General features: G+C 38.7%; 1 protein-coding gene across 5 annotated transcripts in view; it reads left to right on the top strand.

The window, feature by feature from the left end:
* Window positions 1–12471, top strand: part of LOC126987951 (serine/arginine repetitive matrix protein 2-like) — a 32185-nt gene extending 19714 nt beyond the window's left edge. The window contains exons 10-18 of one of the 5 annotated variants that reach the window (XR_007741303.1): window positions 102–137; window positions 1759–1832; window positions 2569–2679; window positions 2820–2933; window positions 4684–4831; window positions 5171–5236; window positions 5367–5516; window positions 7171–7286; window positions 11516–11534. Coding sequence is in view for 4 of the 5 variants with exons in the window: in XM_050845598.1 (XP_050701555.1) it covers window positions 102–137; window positions 1759–1832; window positions 2569–2679; window positions 2820–2933; window positions 4684–4831; window positions 5171–5236; window positions 7171–7286; window positions 11516–11647 (797 nt within the window). In the remaining variant the exon portion in view is untranslated. Of the gene's footprint in view, window positions 1–101; window positions 138–1758; window positions 1833–2568; window positions 2680–2819; window positions 2934–3363; window positions 3570–3902; window positions 4832–5170; window positions 5237–5366; window positions 5517–7170; window positions 7287–11515 lie in introns of those variants that run through there. The other 4 variants (XM_050845598.1, XM_050845599.1, XM_050845601.1 and 1 more) reach the window with 4 other exon arrangements.
* Window positions 12472–17477: the final 5006 nt, after the last annotated feature.

Here is a 17477-nt window from a genome sequence, read left to right as displayed (position 1 = left end):
CTTGTAATGTTGAAAATATATGAAAACCTATACTAGTGAATTTTGTGTACTGGAAAGAGTTTCTCCTTTGTGTCTTAACTAGTCTCCTCTGTACTCCACAGGGGAAATGTCTAGCAGTGACGGAAAGCACCTCTCAGGTATGCTTTCAATAGATGAAGCGACTAGTGCAAACTCAAGGTAGTGGCACTCAGGTGCTCATGGATAGTCAGAGGTGCAGTGGCATTCAGCTTGTGAATATATTTGACTAAAAGATACTGTATTGTGTACTTCTGCTTCACTTTAAGTCCAAATTATGCCTGGGAAGAAGCAACCGCTCATATCTAGTTGTAATATTACCTCTTTAGGGGTTATTATACCACCTAGGTAGTCAGTTTATCTTCAGATAGTTAACATGACTAGCATATCTAGTATCCATGGAATGGCTCTTTACCTGGGGGGAGAAGTCATGTAAAGTTGTAAAAAGTGCAAATTATAAAGTTAAAGAAATCTTATAAAATAGGAGGCAGCCTAATACAAAGGAAAGTATAAATCAAAGGTTAAGTATTGGAACATGTAATTTCAGCTGGATCTCACTATAAGGATGATATACATGTACAAAACAGACACCAGGAGATGTGTAGGTCTGCATCAAGGGATCTTTTATTTTGCTAAGGTGCTGATGTGATTATATCAGTGATGCAGTACAAGCAAGTTTGTACCAATTTCTGATATTTTGCACAGCACCTCTGTCTCCAGTGCATGCAAGATCTTTTCTTGCTGTTGTGAATAGTTTTGAAGGCTACATTAGTGTGATGAATATTATAATTTTGTATACATCTGTCAGTTTTGTAACTCAGGGCTAGAAACTTTGCATATCTTATAACTAGTCTCTTATTATGATTAAACTGCATGTTGTGTTCTTATTGTGTCCAATTATCCTTACTTTCAATTGACTACTGTAATCTTTAAAAATGAGATATTTATATGTTAATTGAATAGAAAATATCAAGTAAATAAGTGTTTTTAGTGTTACATTTTGCTACACATCAGGAGTTCATGTCAATTCTAAAATTAAAATTTTACAGTTATGGCTTCCTGTGAGACAGTTAACTTTTACTCATGAAATTTATTATATTTTTTGTAAGAAAATAATAATCTGTTAAAAGAAACTTATGTGTACAACAAAAAGGTTCTATAACAGAAATAAATGTATTGAATATATGAGGTTTATTCAAATTTCATGTGAACATGTTTTTAGTGGCTTATTAGTTTAAAAAATGGAGCATATAATTATTGTGAGTTTTATGACCCACACCTGAATGTGAACAGGGTGGAGGGACACTGTGAGTCAAGAAGAGAAACAACTACACCGGATGGGAAAACGAGAGTGTCTTATAGTTATAAATCTTATTTGTGATTGCAGGTTCCAAGAGGAAAGCAACCTTCATTTTGTTTCATCTATTCAGTGTCTTTAATTCTTATAAAGTGAATTTTCACTTTATAATAGATGTTTTGGGCAATGTCAGATGAAACTTACAAGAAAGTTCATCGGCTGCCTGATGATGTGAAGCGGGATGTGTATATCGCCTGTTTCCTTTCCTTGTGATGTTGCTTTGTTAATAATTTCCTGTTGGCATTGATATTGAATGTTTTCTCAGTTTACTATACTCCTCATGATCTATTAGTTTCTGCAATATGAAGAAAATTTGGTTATTTTTTGCTCCATTTTTAAGGTTTATGTATCTGGGCAGTAAGTGATGAAGGGCCTTTTTATTGCAGAGAGTGAGTGGGTTCCTGTTCCTCCCAAGGAAAAGAAGGAAGAGGACAAAGTGTTCACCAAGCCTGAAGTTCCAGTAAGTATAAAAAAACCTTTTGAGTATTCAGTCAGTAATCTTCATGAGTCATATCAAAATTGGCTAATCAATAATTGATTTTATGATTTTATTGATTTTTATATGTAACCACAGGTCTCCCCCGCTCTATGCTGGTTCATTTTATGATATTTTGCTCTTATGATTGTCAGTTTTTAAATACCTTTTCTCTCTTCATGAACTGACTTGCTTTTACAGTCTGCTCACTCTTAATTCATACTTTTTTGTGTATTTATGCATGCAAATGTACAGGAAATATGTATTCAGTATTGTTTTGGTAATGACTGATATTCAGTTTAATCTATAAAGCATCATTAATATTGCATATTAGGGGTATTAGGTCACTTAATATATGAGTCCAGGAACCCATCCCTATTAATTATACCTCAAGTTCGTTATATGATTGTTTCGCTTCTTTGTTAGGGGGGGGGATACCTTTATGCTAAGTTAAACTATATTTCATAGACATGCAGTGTTGGAATAAATCACCTCAGCCATGAAGGGCAGAGGTGCACCAGTAGTTGCTCAGGGTGTTTGTCACATGCTGTTTCTCACCTAAGCCACAGCTTTGGTGAGATACCATTAATCTTCCGCTGAACTGCTTTATAAATTGCTCTGATTGTACTATGTAATTTTCCTCAAAATCAAAACAATTTCTTTTTGTTTGTGAAGTAATTTTGGAAGCATGAATTAATTTTGTTTGTTTGTTTTATTACAGCCTGTTGACATTTCCCAAATTGTTTCAACAAGACTGAGTGCCATGAGGAAACTCCAAGATAATCCAAATGACAGTGAAGCAATTAAGACTCTCAATAACGTGCAGAAGGAGGTAAAGCCAGTTGAATAATCCATATGTGACCAATGTTATATAATTAAAATATTCTGAGATAGTTCTTTGCCTCATGAGAAAAGCTTAGAAGAGTATGTAGCATAAGTGATTTGTAAGATTTGTGTCCTTTGCCTATTCAGATGCAGAACTGGGCCCTCAGTAAACAGGAGCCAGGTCAGTTTACAGGAACAACAGGTGTCAAAGTTCTGTCCCAAGAAGAACTTTCATCTGGTCACCAAGCTTGGGCCCGAAAGGTAGGGATGCCCAACTGCCTTGTTGGACCTACAAATAAATGGGTTGTTAAGGGGCTGGAAGTTGTTCTGAGGTCTAATGCGTTGATCACTGAGAGCTTCTCTAAATTGTCATGTTTCACCTCTTGTTCCCTAAGTGTACATGAAGTTTTGTGTGATTCATGGGAACAAAAAACTAAGCACTCAATTCTCAAAAAGTTGTATTTATACCAAAGTTTTCGTGTAGTTTTGGTTCCCATGAAACACCTTTCTTCCTAATCTTTCTTTTTCATTTGTTAGTAGTAATTTCTGAGTAATTTTAGTGAGCACTCACTTCTTAGTGTCAGTTACTGTTAGGTAAAAAGTTTTAGTTTCTGTTCTGAGGAAGGTCTCCCAATCCTGGGTTACATGACTCAGCCTCCGAACCACGCCAGCCCCTAGACTTATGTTTCAGGTTCCATCGGCTCCGTTCCCTCAGGAGGCTGCTAAGAAGAGCACTTCTGCTGCCCAGAAGCCATGCTGACCTCAAGAGGAGACCCATAACTATGAACACTACTAGGGACCAGGCTAGTGGTACACCATGTAGTGGCATGAATGTTAAGTACTTCATCTCAGGGATGTCCCCTCCAAATCATGTAGTGTTATTATGATATTCACAGTTTTCTTACTGGGGAAGACCAAATCCTTCAGAATAAATGAAGCCTCTAGTGTTTACCTATAAATCCTGGGTTCACCATTTATCTTGGTTCCTAGTAGTGTCGAAACTCCCACTCTTTAGAGGCAATCTCACGTTGTCTCGGCAACATCGCGCAGGATAGGGGCCAGTGAAACTGTTGGTACACTGACCCCTAGCCTGTCGTGAAAGGGGTCTATAACAAGCTCTCATCCCACTGCTGATTAAAGCATTTTCAAGCCTTAAAATCCAGTCTAAATCATGCAACACCCTGAACACGGAGATTGTAGGGCTGTGAAAAAGTACGTACATCCTGACAGGGCGAAGTCTAGCAGGCAAACTCAGCTAGTCTCCCCTCGCGGGCCCCGTGAAGAGAGAGCTTGTTACAGATCCCTCCTTGTCGCCACTGCATCTCATTAGTGCACCCGGGTACTGGCGACCGACTGCTCGGGAGCCTAAGATGTTGCCTGGCAGCGGCTGGGACGGGTGAGTGAGCCAGCACAGTGGTGAGTCATCAGGTACAAGTAGTGCTCATGTAGCAAACATAATAATTATGTCTTGAAATTATTGTAACGTTTACTGCTGTTTCATGTTTGGTAATTAGATATAAAAAGACTGTATACTGTTCCACTAATTATAATACTTGACATGTACATATTTTGAATGACATGCAAATAACTCATAGTTCATAATGAAAATCACGTGTTACAGTATTTATAATACATGATTTTGTCTTTAAAAGTTTCTTACATGTTGATATCATACTGGTTTTAAAAAGCTAATTATTCAATCAGTTCCTTGTGTGTTCAGTAAACTGTTTTCTGTTTTAAGGTTGAAGAATCTTTTGTCCATATTTCCATATGAAAAGAGTCACATTTGATATCCTCAACATTTAAAAATCCTAATAAGACCAGAACTCTTTGAGGTGCCAGACTGTCCATCAGTGGGTGAGGCTCAGGAAGCCTGTGACTGAACTTTTTTTTTCATTTTGTTTGTAATCATTTGTTGAGACAGTAATCAACAAGGCACATAATGAAGAGTTCTGGGTTTACATTACTGGTTACTCATTTTTCTTTATTGCTCCCCCAAAATCCCCATTAGGAACAGTTTAAAGAAGCTGCACCTGTAAGGCCTCAGTTTGGACTCAAGATGCTACAGAAGATGGGCTGGTCGCCAGGGGAAGGACTAGGCAAAAACAAAGAGGGTACCACTGAACCTCTTCTCCTTGACGTTAAAATGGACAAAAAAGGTGAAAGCTCAATGGCATTATATTTTCAGATAAAATTTTGTCAATTAATTTGCTATTCAATTTTAATTCCTGCCTGAGACATGTGTACTAAGAATACATCTCACTATGTCATAAGAGGTAACAATGTACAGAGCTCCAATGCTGAGGTGTGGGACTTCTCCCCTCAACTAATTATCCTAAAGCATTTGCTAGAATGGTCATGACTGGACGTTTTCCATACCACTGCATGAAAACTCACTGAGTATAATTGTGATTTATTTTAAGTGTATTTAAGTGTGATATCAGTATTTTTAAAGTTGTATTAGTCAGAGCTCGAAAGTAATCAGATGCTTTTTGCAGGCTTTCATGCTCAAGAAGAAGTAACACCCAAGAAGCAGCCGGTTCCTCTAGTGAAGGATCTATCAGGTGGGTTGTTGTAAAGAGTTTGTGTCAAAAATTGTGAATAGGCAGATGGCCCGCTACACTGGTCATTCTGTTTTGATATTATCATCCTCGTCATCATCCTTATCATGAACTATTTTCCATACTGTGGAAGTTGGAGGTTGCAGTTCAAGAACAGGAAATCATGAGAATGGAAAACAGTTCTACCAAGTGAAACATGCCACATTCAAGTCCATTCAAGTCCTGAAGTTTGAGCATTTTCCTTGAATAACATACATCCTGCAGCATTTTTCTCTATTTAGCCGTAAGTTTCAGGGTCATTTCAGTAGCTGTCATGTTGATAAAGAGTACAACTCGGAGGTCATCTCATCCTGACAAGGGTCATCTCTTCATACTAGCATACCAACAAGTCAGGGCTATACTGCTTATCCAGAAAGAAATTGTTTCATCACCCATATAAGCACTTAGTTACTACTATTATAGAATTACTGCTGCTTGCGATCACCTAACCTCTTCATATTATTCTTAGCTTTGATAGAGGAAGCTTTTACTTATGCAGCTTTCAGGAGTGAGAAAAACAAAGTACTACATCACTATGTTTGGGGTGAGATGGGAGGATGTGACCTCAGGGCTGTCGTGAAGTTTGCTTTACATCCAAATGATATTTTGAGGCATGGCTGTGTACTGGGGGATGTTTTGTAGTGTTTATTGGCTGGTCACTCTCTCCCACCTGTGCAAGTGTAGATGGTGGGGCCATAAATCCATAGGTTTTAGTCTTCCTTCATTTGTTTGGGTATTATAATCCTTTTTCATACATGCAGGAAAACTGATCTCTTATATAAACATTAGTTTTTACTCATGGCCCTGCTTAGGCTCAGTTTATGAATTGCTGCTGTACCTTGGTCTTGGTCATGGGTGTCCCAGATGAGAGACAATGTTTATTATGTCCTATCTCAGTGGTATGGTGTTGCCCATGTTACTGGTATGACACTTGTCTTGTGGTAAAATACATAATTATTTTGTTGTTGTACTTAAGGGTGTGTTAATAATCATAATTGATACTGGAAGACCAGAGAGCATTTAAACACATTTGTTCTTATATCAAGTAATAACAGGTCCCCCCACAAATTTTCTTGTTAGATATCTGTGCAACAGTGCAAGACATCATTAGAGACAGCTCATGCCAGATGTTGCTGAAGTGAGCTGAAGTGTTTAAAGCTCCATGAAATGTTATTAGCCTGACTGCCCTTTCTGCTGTTTGACTCTGTCAGTATCAAAGCAGCCATTGATTTAACAACAGTGAACAGACTCTCCTTACTTACGTAGAGCTGATGGTAGAAGTAATAAAAGTAACCTTCAGTTTGTCGGTTTGGGTAAGAAGGAAGCTTGGTAGAATCTTCTTTGTTTCCTGTTGTGTTTGATTTGTTTGTTCAGATGTTAGAGTATAGAACTTGACAAGAATTCCTTGGAATGTTTGGAGTTTTCCTATTTAGGGTGATATGGTTTGTGCTGTAGGTGGAACAGATCCTAATCAGTTCCTGGGTCCAAAACTGCTGGAGGGATTTCAGAAGGCTTTCACCTTTATTGACACTGACACCTCTTTCCTCTGAAAACCTGGCGCTAAAGAAAGAGGATTTTTGTAGACTAAGGCATGATACTGAGATAAGGATGGTCCAGTGGATGTATGCCTGGTGTGGCTCAGATTTTGAATGAGAACTTTTGAGGCAGGATGCTTGTGACAGGGTTTGTCAAATGGTAAGTGGCTGCACAGCATGATCTTGTATGCATTAGGTAATCATGGTAACATTATGATTTGCCCTTAGTGTAAATTTGCCTCTAGAGCTGTAATCTAAAAACCTTCAAAGACTTTTTAGGAATCTTTAATGTTCAATCTGTGTAGACAGTTACATTTTCAGATACCTTGCCTGTGAATTTTAATATTGATTAATCTTTTTCAGGTAAACATCCAGTGTCAGCATTAGTGGAATTATGCTCTAAGCGCAAGTGGTCACCTCCTGACTTTGAAATGGTATTTGACTGTGGACCTGACCATAAGAAGAATTTCCTCATGAAGGTAATGTGAACTTCTTTTCTTAATACTAGCAGTTTGATGGTTTAGTCAAGGGAAACACCAAATATTGATCCAAAGTTTTACTTTCATTAAGGATTTTATTGGTAATAGCTTCTAGGAAGGCTTTATGACCATTATTAGTAAGATTTTCAACCACTTCCACAACCTTCCGTAACACAGAAGATTACATCTCTTAGCTAACATACATGATATGCAGTTGTGCAAAAGCAAAATCTTATTGCCCTGCTTGTACAAGAATGGGTGGCCCTTGCTGAATATGACAGCTGTATAGAAGTCCAGATTGAATTTAGCTGTTTGGAACTGTCTGTCCCTTTGTCTTCTCTGTTTTCATGCTAATTACTGCTCCATAGACCTACCCCAAGGAGGTTTTTTGGCAGACATCTGTTCTGTCTGTTCATGCACTACTCTTTCATGCCTCATTTTTTCTTTCTTCATCTCTCCCTTCAAGATGTTTCAAAATTTTCCCCTACATAAGCATCCATCTATTTCTCACGTGATAGCCACCTTTTTGTTATTCATCCTTTTTGTTATTTCATCTTTCCCCGCTTTCTCCAGGCAGTTAGACCACCACAGCATGTTAGGTTTGATCTCTGCCATTTAAGAATTCATTGCCTCACCATTACTAAATAAACCAGTCTTTTGCATTTATTTTGCATGCCTTTCCTGCATCACTTCACTCTTGCATCTGTCTCTCCCATGTACTCCTCAATATTCAAGGCACTCCCATTTTTACACTGTATACACCATCCTGTTTTCCTGTTTGGCACTTTTCACATCTCTGTTGCTGGTTTAGCACCAGGATACCTTTATGGAGAACATTTACTGCCATTAACATGACATTGTTTTATTGATAAGGGGTTCCATGGCTCCACTATCATCCCTGAAGATACCACATTAGTATGTATAAATGGCTTGATTTAGTATTTGTGGTATAATGCCAAGGCACTCTTTGTTCTCTCAATGGAGGCTGTTAAATGTGTCAAGCACCAGTTACTATCCATACACTTAAACCTCTTACTTTAGGAGTCTTCAGTAACACATTAATATCAATCAATCAGTCTGGGGTCCCTCCCTATCAGTATCAATTGTTAGTTTTATATCAGAAGTTTTGAGGCATGCTAGTGTCATTTAACTTGAAAGATAACAAAGTTGATATATACTCTATGAGGCCTATTACCTGCAAGGTCCACAAACACCATCTCTGGCTATAGGCTATAGGCATGTGGCATATTACCCAGAAGTCAACCCAGCTCACTGGGTTATATCTGCATGAGACACTCCTGAGTGGAGAAAGCCAAGTTTTGTGGTCCCTACTGGGAGATACTTGGTATGGGATCAGTGCCTGCTTGGAGACTTGCTTGGAAGGTCCCTTGGGAATGTAGTTGTAGGGTGAGTGAGGCAACATGCCCCCAGAGTATGCTCCCTTGGGTCACTTTATTGCTTCAAGAAGTATTCCAGTTAAATTTACCTGACACTAGTGTACTTTATGGGTTTCAGCAACAGTACTAATGATTTAGAATTGAGCCACTACTGAAGACTCCTAAAGGTAGAAGGGCTTGGAACATTTGTCAGTCATTATTTCAGTTTTTTTTCCATTTATCAAAAAGCCTGATATAAGAGATTCTATTGACATTTAGAATTAGTTAATGACAGCATTTTTCTACAAGGTGGGAAAGTTAAAATGGTCACTGTTGGCATCTAAAAAGAAAGGATTACTTCTCTCGGATAACTGTAGTATGTATATGGACATGTCAGTTTATATGAGCATAAACAAGTAAAGGACAAAGTTTAAACTTTAAAGGATGTTCTAATGACAGAAGCTGAAACACACAAGGGAAACAAATATGACCCCAAAAATGGAGATACCTTTTTGGCCAACCCACAAAGGAGATCTGAGAGGTCGCTATCTAAGTAGGGAGAATAGACTGTTAGGCAAGTGCAAAACATAATTCATTTTGACAAACATTTTGAGTATTGGTTTCCAAAGTAGCATATATTATAGTTTAAGCTTGAATCTTTATAAACTCAGACAGTCATCCTAAGTTAGTTGATGTGCTCAAGTTTTAAAGCCTAGTTAGTTAAGGTGGAAATCAGACTAGATTGTTAACAAATGCATTAAGTAAATAAAGGAGGACTGAGCAATGCGTGAATAACAGGGAATAACTAAAAGCAGGAAGCATAAAGCAAGTGTACATTTATATAATCAGTCTCATTGTTTGTTACCTGTCCTATTGATTTAATTTCATGTAATTAATCACAAGTTTATTATTGTTGAACTGGACTCTGAAATGCATTGTTGAGTTAAACATGATTAACTGAACTTATAATTAAGCATTCATTTTTTGTGGGCTGAACAAGGATGTAAGATTCATATCTGTATTTCTCGTACAGTCGCGATATGAAGTGATGTCGCCGCTCTCAAAATGTTTCGTACGGGAGCATTTGAAGGTAACGGAAGCGATGTGTATTTATTGTTTATGTTATAATGTTCCCTTTTAATGATAATCTATAATACGTTGTGATGTAAAACACGGTAAAATAACATAGTAGTACCTGAATTACAATTATACATTCATTTGCTTTAAAAAATGCAACTGCGAATGTCATGTGTTGTCTTCAGTGCTGAAGTACTGAAGACAACCTTGAAATGATTTAGCTCACGTCGTGTGCTTATCTTTGCAAAACAGTTGTTATACGTTGTTCAGATTTAGGCGATATATATATATATATATATATATATATATATATATATATATATATATATATATATATATATAATGTGTATATATATATATATATATATATATATATATATATATATATATATATATTCTGGGTCATTCCATGAATTATCTTCTGCAGTTATTAACACACATGCACAGTATGACACGAAGCGAATGGACAGTTGCTGGCATTACTTTGCGTTTTATTGATTAAGAAACGATCAAATAATAAGGTTTCACATTAAACACCTTTTATTCACTATTGTGGCTTCTTATCATAAGCATGGGCACTGAAATATATAGTAAAATTGCTCAGTGACGATGATGAATGAAGAATGCCTTCATAGGTAGGGTTGCCATATCTGAACTATCAAAATTCCGGACGCCTCTACGAACACTCGACCATAGCCTAATGTTTGGCAGCACTGTGATTAGCCTAACCGCCCGACCACCACCTCCATTTCAAAGCCATATTTTCTTATTTCCCCACCTTCCTCGATTATTCTATGGCACTTATAAGCTGTGGACATGTTCCACTGATCACCTCCAAGCATTAGAAGTCTACATGAAGCTTTTGTCATCGTTATATTGACCAAGAAAGGCAATGATGTTTGCGATCGGCGGCTAAGAGTGAGGAGCTTAGAGTTACAAAACACGACTATTCTGAGGCTATTTATTCTTATTTTTCCATCTCCCACTATCCCTCGGTAGTTATAGGCTGTGGGCATCTTCCCTTTATCACTATCATGCATTAGAAGTCCACAGACAGCTTTTGTTATCGTTATGTTGACCACGAAAGGCAAAGAATGAGTCAGGGCTGAATAATAGGTATGGTGCGCGGGCGATGACGTCATCATCATACGAGAGTATAAATTAAATCAATTACGTCATCCTAGTTTAGGATATCGACTAATTATGCATGTCCTATATATTGTGCATATGTTAGATTTAGTGTTGTCAACAATGATCATGAAAAGATAATTTTACTTTCTGTTTGAGTAATATGTCGTAATTAGACTTCATTTGACTCTTTCCTTGGTGAACGAAAACACTTTGTGTCAAAATATTTCGACAAGTCTTCGTAAGACATCATTGAATATTTCTTTTCTATTTTTTTTCTAGCTTCTAAAATATATTTAGTTAAGTTATGATGAAGATGCAGGAAAATAATGGTACTCTTGAAAATATATAACGATACTTGGGTGATTGAAAATAAACGTACACGGCGACATCACTTCATATCGCGACTGTACATCCTAAAAAGGCATTTTAATAGCGTAAAGGTGGAAGAGTCAAAATCTGACATAAATGTATTTATTGGTTAATTCTGTACCAGAGTATTGTCAAAGTGAAAATTTACAATTATTTAGTTAAATGGATTTTTATTTAAGATGTTAATTAATGGCCATAATAGGTTTTCCCTATAAGCAAAAAATTCTTGTCATTAAAAGATAATTAATGTGGCATACTCTTATTGCTGTGTTGAAGGTGATGGTGAATGGACAGGAGTTCAAACCATCAGTGGCAGCATCAACCAAGAAAATGGCCAAAGCTAATGCTGCAGCAGCTTACCTGCAGTCCCTAGGTCTCTACCCCAAGGACCCCCACTACCCACTGTGATAAGAGGATGAAACATTGACAGTCTGCACCATTGCTCTTCACTGGCACAGGACATCTACATGATACCACCACTGTAACTTGAGATTCTCCATCCTGGATGTGCTGTCCGGTAAACTCATCACCATAGTACCCACTGACCTGGATGTGAAGGCACAGTGCATAGAGCCTGAACATTCACTCCTTGTGAAGGAAGTGTGTGAAGAGTGTGCAAAAATGGATTAAATAGGTATGAATATATGGAATGTGCGGCTGAGGCTTGTCATGTCATTTTGATACTTTTACCATCGAAAGTAAGTGGGAAATGCTCATTATAAGTCTAACCCTGCAGTGGTATTCATTCTTAGAGCTCTGATGTAGATCCGTAGTGGATGGTTAAGTAGAACTACAATGAAAAAAGGTAAAGCACTTAAAAGGCATCTGTCTGGTGGGTAAGCTTTCACATGATTTACAGTTTGTAAATTATTAGCAGACAGTTCATCAGCATAGAATGGAAATGCATAGAAAACATTTCCATGTCCTCACAAGTTTGCCATTAAAAGCCATGGTAGTTTAATACATCAAAAGGGTTCCTATTTTCTTGCATTCTCATTTTCATTAATTTAAGGATCCAGGATGCCAATAGGCTAGACAGGGAAGCATTAACATATGCAAGAATGTTAAGATTGTGTATATATATTGTTATATGTCATTTCTGTCCAGATATCATTTTCTTAACATTTTGGTGATGATTGACTATAAAGTCTTTATTAATACTTTATCAATTTCAAAACTTTATATGGAGTTGTAATTTGTGGTGTGTATAAATTATTAAAAGCAAGTTATTTTTTCATGTGTTATTAGACAACTAATAAACATGCAATTGCAGATCCATGTACCAACTTTGGAAGGTGCGTGTGTCTCCTTACCTTGTTGTGATATACAGGAGATGAATCACGCTCATGGGGACTTGTCTCGAGCTCACAGTCACTCATATTTAGCTTCAGACCTGTTTAAGTTTTGAAGTGAACCTTTTTATTCAGGCTGTTCCATTGTTCTATTCAGCTTTGGCCAGTGAGGCCTCGGCACACCATGAGCAACAGCTACTAGCTTTAGTCAGCACTGGTACCATGACATGAAGTTTCAAGTAATACCAGTACTCTCACTACTGAATTCAACAGTACCTGTCTAACCCTGATAACAATGGAGCTGCTGCTGTGTTAGCCTGTGTTTATGGTATAGATTGTCTGAGACCCTTTTCTTGCCATTTGGCTTTCATTTCAACCATCCGTCACGCTACTTGGGGGGCAATGAAAACTGAATGAAGATGAGGCACAAAAAAATTTCAGTGGTTTTGGCCGATCTTCACTTTTACACATAATTAATTCCATGATCCTTGTCTAGCAGTGTTGGTGAGACAGTGTGCCTAATCTTGGGAGCTCAAACGGTGTGGTACAGTTAATCTACCATAATCCCAGTGAAAAAAAATAGGCATAGGAAGGATATTTCTTATGCAGATTTTTAATGCTGAATATATTTGGTTGCCATGCACTGAACTGAACTCAGGGGACTAGTGAAGGCAAAGGTCCTGCATGGAAGGGAAAGAAGAATCCTTCACCTTGTATGCAGGCAACATGGAGGATTGTTGCGTCTTGGATCAGGAGCATCAACATCGTATGCTTAAGCCCTGCAAGGTGTGGTGACAGTTGGAAATCAGAACATGCTGCTGAGAATCACTAAATATGGTAGCCTGCCTCTTACAGCACAAAAGACTACAGTTGGCCTTCCCAAATTAAAGTTGTTACCTTTAGTTTGCATGCTAGACCACCTCAGGATATGGGCGGGAGTTAGGGGATGGAATGTGCTGCAGGAAATCGTGTGGCATGGTAGCCTGCTAGTTACAGCTGAGTGGATTATGGCATAGACCGCTCTAAACCAGTTTAGAGCAGTCTATGATTATGGTCATTCCTCCCAAGTCAGAGTGAAGCAGGATAAGCAACCCAAGATGGAAGGCCAGTTGCTAAGGCTTCTGAATCGTTGGGAAAGGTCCTATACCTTGGTGAAGCACCTCAATGACACTACACGTTACATTAGAGAAGAAGGGAGAGGAAAAGCAAGGGTTGTCCATGTGAATGGTGGAGGGCAATGACAGACTCTGGGGACTGATCAAATCAGCAAAGATCTGTGGTTCTTCATGGTAGGTGCTGAGGATGACAACTTGCTATCACCTGGTGTTTAGGAGGCAGCTGATGAAAGACTGCATCGATGGACTTTGTACACACGAAGAGCCCAGCTGCTGTCTTGGCACTTCTACAAGATGTAGTAACACTGGCAGAGACTATGATTTTAGGATACTGCTTTCCAGATTGTACAAAACGGTTGAGTTGGGATGACACAATTATAATGAAGGGTGTCGTGTTGTCACTGCGTTATAGTGATTCTAGCATGATCTGTCGTCATCTAATATGTACCTGATTCTAGACTTGTTTGCCCTATACACAGGTGAGCTCATGAGTGCAGTGGCCTGAGACACACAAGGACTATGGAGGCCTTAAGCTGGGAGATACATGAAGGCTTGACGCTTGTAGCAGGTGCTACTTCAGGCAGTCCAATTTCTTAGTTCAGGGAAGGAAGTATGAAAGACTGTGGTGATCTGACAGCAACTGATTTATTAGCGAGAGTCACAGTTATTTATAGGGCGCTACAGGATCAAGCACAAGTTCCACAGCCAATCAGCTACCAGCGTGGCTGCCACTCTGCGCCTTGTGAGTATTCGCTGTCGGCTGCCTTGGATAGATATATATATATATATATATATATATATATATATATATATATATATATATATATATATATATATATATATATATATATATATATCGCTTCGACCAACAACCAATTATCTCTCAGCAAGACTCCCGTCCTGCGCCTCGTGACTGGGTTTGTGGCGAAGGCCGGCACACGCATACTAAGAGTCTGCGCCACGTCTCAATGGCCCAGGTTTGATTCCTGAGTGAGTTGTTGGAAAAAAAACTATTTATATATAGTAGATTAAATTCTCATATGCTTTGAGAAGTGGCAGATCCCCCGTGGCAGTGGCGGCAAGGCATCCATTTGTGTTGTGTTTCTCCTCATGTAGGGGCAGGAAATTGGAGGGCTTGCTTCTCTCAAAAGGGATCTCATGTCTTGGATCTTCATACCTGTTCTGCTGGGTGAAAGGTTTGTGCCTGTATGCCAAGTTATGCTTGATATTATTCTTGAACATTTAAAACACTTTGAGGCAGATTAGAGGACTGGTGTTGGAAGTCAAAAGTGGTACTATCTTGCCAATAATAGTTCAATTCCTTTTAAAACTTGCAATACTTTTTTTTTACAGGAAAGGAAGCAGCTCTAGGGCATAAAAAAAAAAGTGTTGGAAAAAAGCCTGCTAAATGCTGCTCCTAAAAAAGACAAAAGTAAAGAGTGGCCAAAAGAGAGGTCAATTTTGGGTGGAGAGGTGTTTTGATACACTCCTTTTGAAAGAGGTCAAGTCATAGGCAGGCGGAAATACAGATGACGGAAGGCTGTTCCAGAGTTTACCAGTGAAGGGGATAAAAAAATGAAGATGCTGGTTGATTCTTGCATAAGGGGTTTGGACAGTATAGGGGTGAGCTAGAGTAGAATGTCAAGTGCAGAGGAGTCACAGGAGGGGGGGGGGAGACATGCAATTAGCTAATTCAGAAGAGCAGTCTGCATGAAAATATCAATAGAAGATAGAAAGAGATGCAAAATTGCAGTGGACTTTAAGAGGTAAAAAACTGCTAGTAAGAGGAGAGGAGTTGATGAGACGAAGAGCCTATCTCCACTCTGTCTAGTAAGTAATGAGAGATGCATACTCCATACGAGGACAGACAAGGCCCCTGAATATGAACAGCAGCTGTGTGGGGGAGAAGAACTGGCGGAGACGATACAGAACGCCCAACCTCGAGGAAGCTGATTTAGCAGAAGGCGAATTTCAGTCATTTACAACTCTGAAAATTAGAACTTGGGAACATCCAACCTAGGGTATTTTTTCTTGATCTTCAGATAGTGTCGTCTTGTATTTAGATCTCTTAAGTTCAAGAAAAACGTTTCCTTTCCTCTTCTTACTTTTCCTTTCATTAATTTGTAAACCTTTTTCAAGACATTTACCCTCCTAGCAATGAAAACAAGACAAGTGGTTTAAATATTTATTAATATTCTCTGGTGAAGTGGTTAGCATGCCTACAATAGCTATGAATACATGGGTCTATAGGCTCAAATCCCAGCCCCAGTAGTTGGCATGCAGCCCACCCAGCTGTACATCTCTTTCGGGCAGGACGATGAATGGGGAAGGTGAACTGTGGTAGCTCTTTGCCCCAGGGTAATGGGTTATTTCACACCACAGGCTCAAGGGTCAGTGTGATGGTGATGAGCCAAGGCCTTGGATGAGCACTGGTACCACACAACTTATTAATTACACCCAGACGTAGCTACACCATAAAGCATGTGGTGTGAAGAGGATTGAGAAACGCCAAGCACCAAGATTTATTAAAATGGGAGAAGGGAAGCCACGCAATGGCCCAAGATGCAGATAAGGGATGCAAGGCTTAAAATGGGGGGTGGTCCCCTTTGGTTTAAGGCGTGTCCGCCCTCTGCATGGTCTAATATCCACAATCCGCTGATGAAAAAAATAAATAAAAAGAAAGGCCGCCAAATGTCTCACGGACCCAGGCTCGGAACGCGGTCGGGTTGTTAGGAAAAAAAGCTGCATCATTCTCGAGTAGATCATTTTCTCATGCGGTTCAATAAATGGACGACTCCCTGTGACACGAGAACCTGAAAAATGGATGGTGTCGTTTAGTAGGTAGGCTACAAAATATATATAAGAATAATAACAATACGACCCCCCCTCCCCCCTTTTTTTTTCCCCTTACTAAGGTTTAGAAGTTTTTATTTAACTGTAGAAGTTTTGACAGCAAGCTTGTTGTATCTAATTTTGCCCTTTTTGCTTGTAGTATACGTCAGGTAGCACATATTGACGGTAAGAGTTGCTTGTTGTATATGATTCTGCTCTTTTGTTTGCAGTACGTCAGAAAGCTCATATTGACTGTAAGAGTTGTTTGTTCTTTATAATTTTACCATTTTGTTGCTCGTAATATGTCAGGATAGCTGTACGTGATTTTGCATCTCTGTGGGATTTAGCACAGCTGCACTTTTTCCTTATTTTTCCTTCTTCTGTATACCTCTCTTCTAACGCGGCGCCATATGACCTTGGCTGTTGCGGCGCCTAATTTAAATCAATCAATCAATCAATCTCTTTTAACGTCTTTACGCCATAAACTTCCTCCCTTTGTATCCTGCAACTATCTTCCTCTCCTCGTTAATTTCCGGTTCGATTCACCCGTGACAGTCCGCCCATTATCTAAAAGCCTCCTTTCTCCCTTGTTTGTTTACCTGCGACAATAAACTATCAATCAATTAATCAGCTACTAATTAAAAGGTCATTGCGCCTTAGGTCAGTTCCCCCCACACGTTAGATGCATTAGACCACATTAATTGGTATCTCTCAACACTTCTATACTTAACTAGTTATATTACTGTGCACACTTACACACTTAATTCACCCTGCTCTGAGCTTTTTTTTTCTTTCTGTTCACTTTGCTTCCACTGACTTAATTTGCTTTCTATTTTCCACTTTAACTTTCTTTTTATCTTTTCTTTTGGATTTACCTTTCCTGTCCTTTTCTTAGCTTCCAGTATTACGCTTTTCTTACTCCCCTTTAATTCACTGCTCAGTTTTTTTCTCCCAACACTGTGCCAATTAAGAATATTTTTTTAATGGTACTAACTTCAC

Source organism: Eriocheir sinensis, chromosome 67, assembly GCF_024679095.1.
Source record: "Eriocheir sinensis breed Jianghai 21 chromosome 67, ASM2467909v1, whole genome shotgun sequence".
Taxonomy (NCBI): Eukaryota; Metazoa; Arthropoda; class Malacostraca; order Decapoda; family Varunidae; genus Eriocheir; species Eriocheir sinensis.
This window is presented reverse-complemented; position numbering and strand designations above follow the sequence as displayed.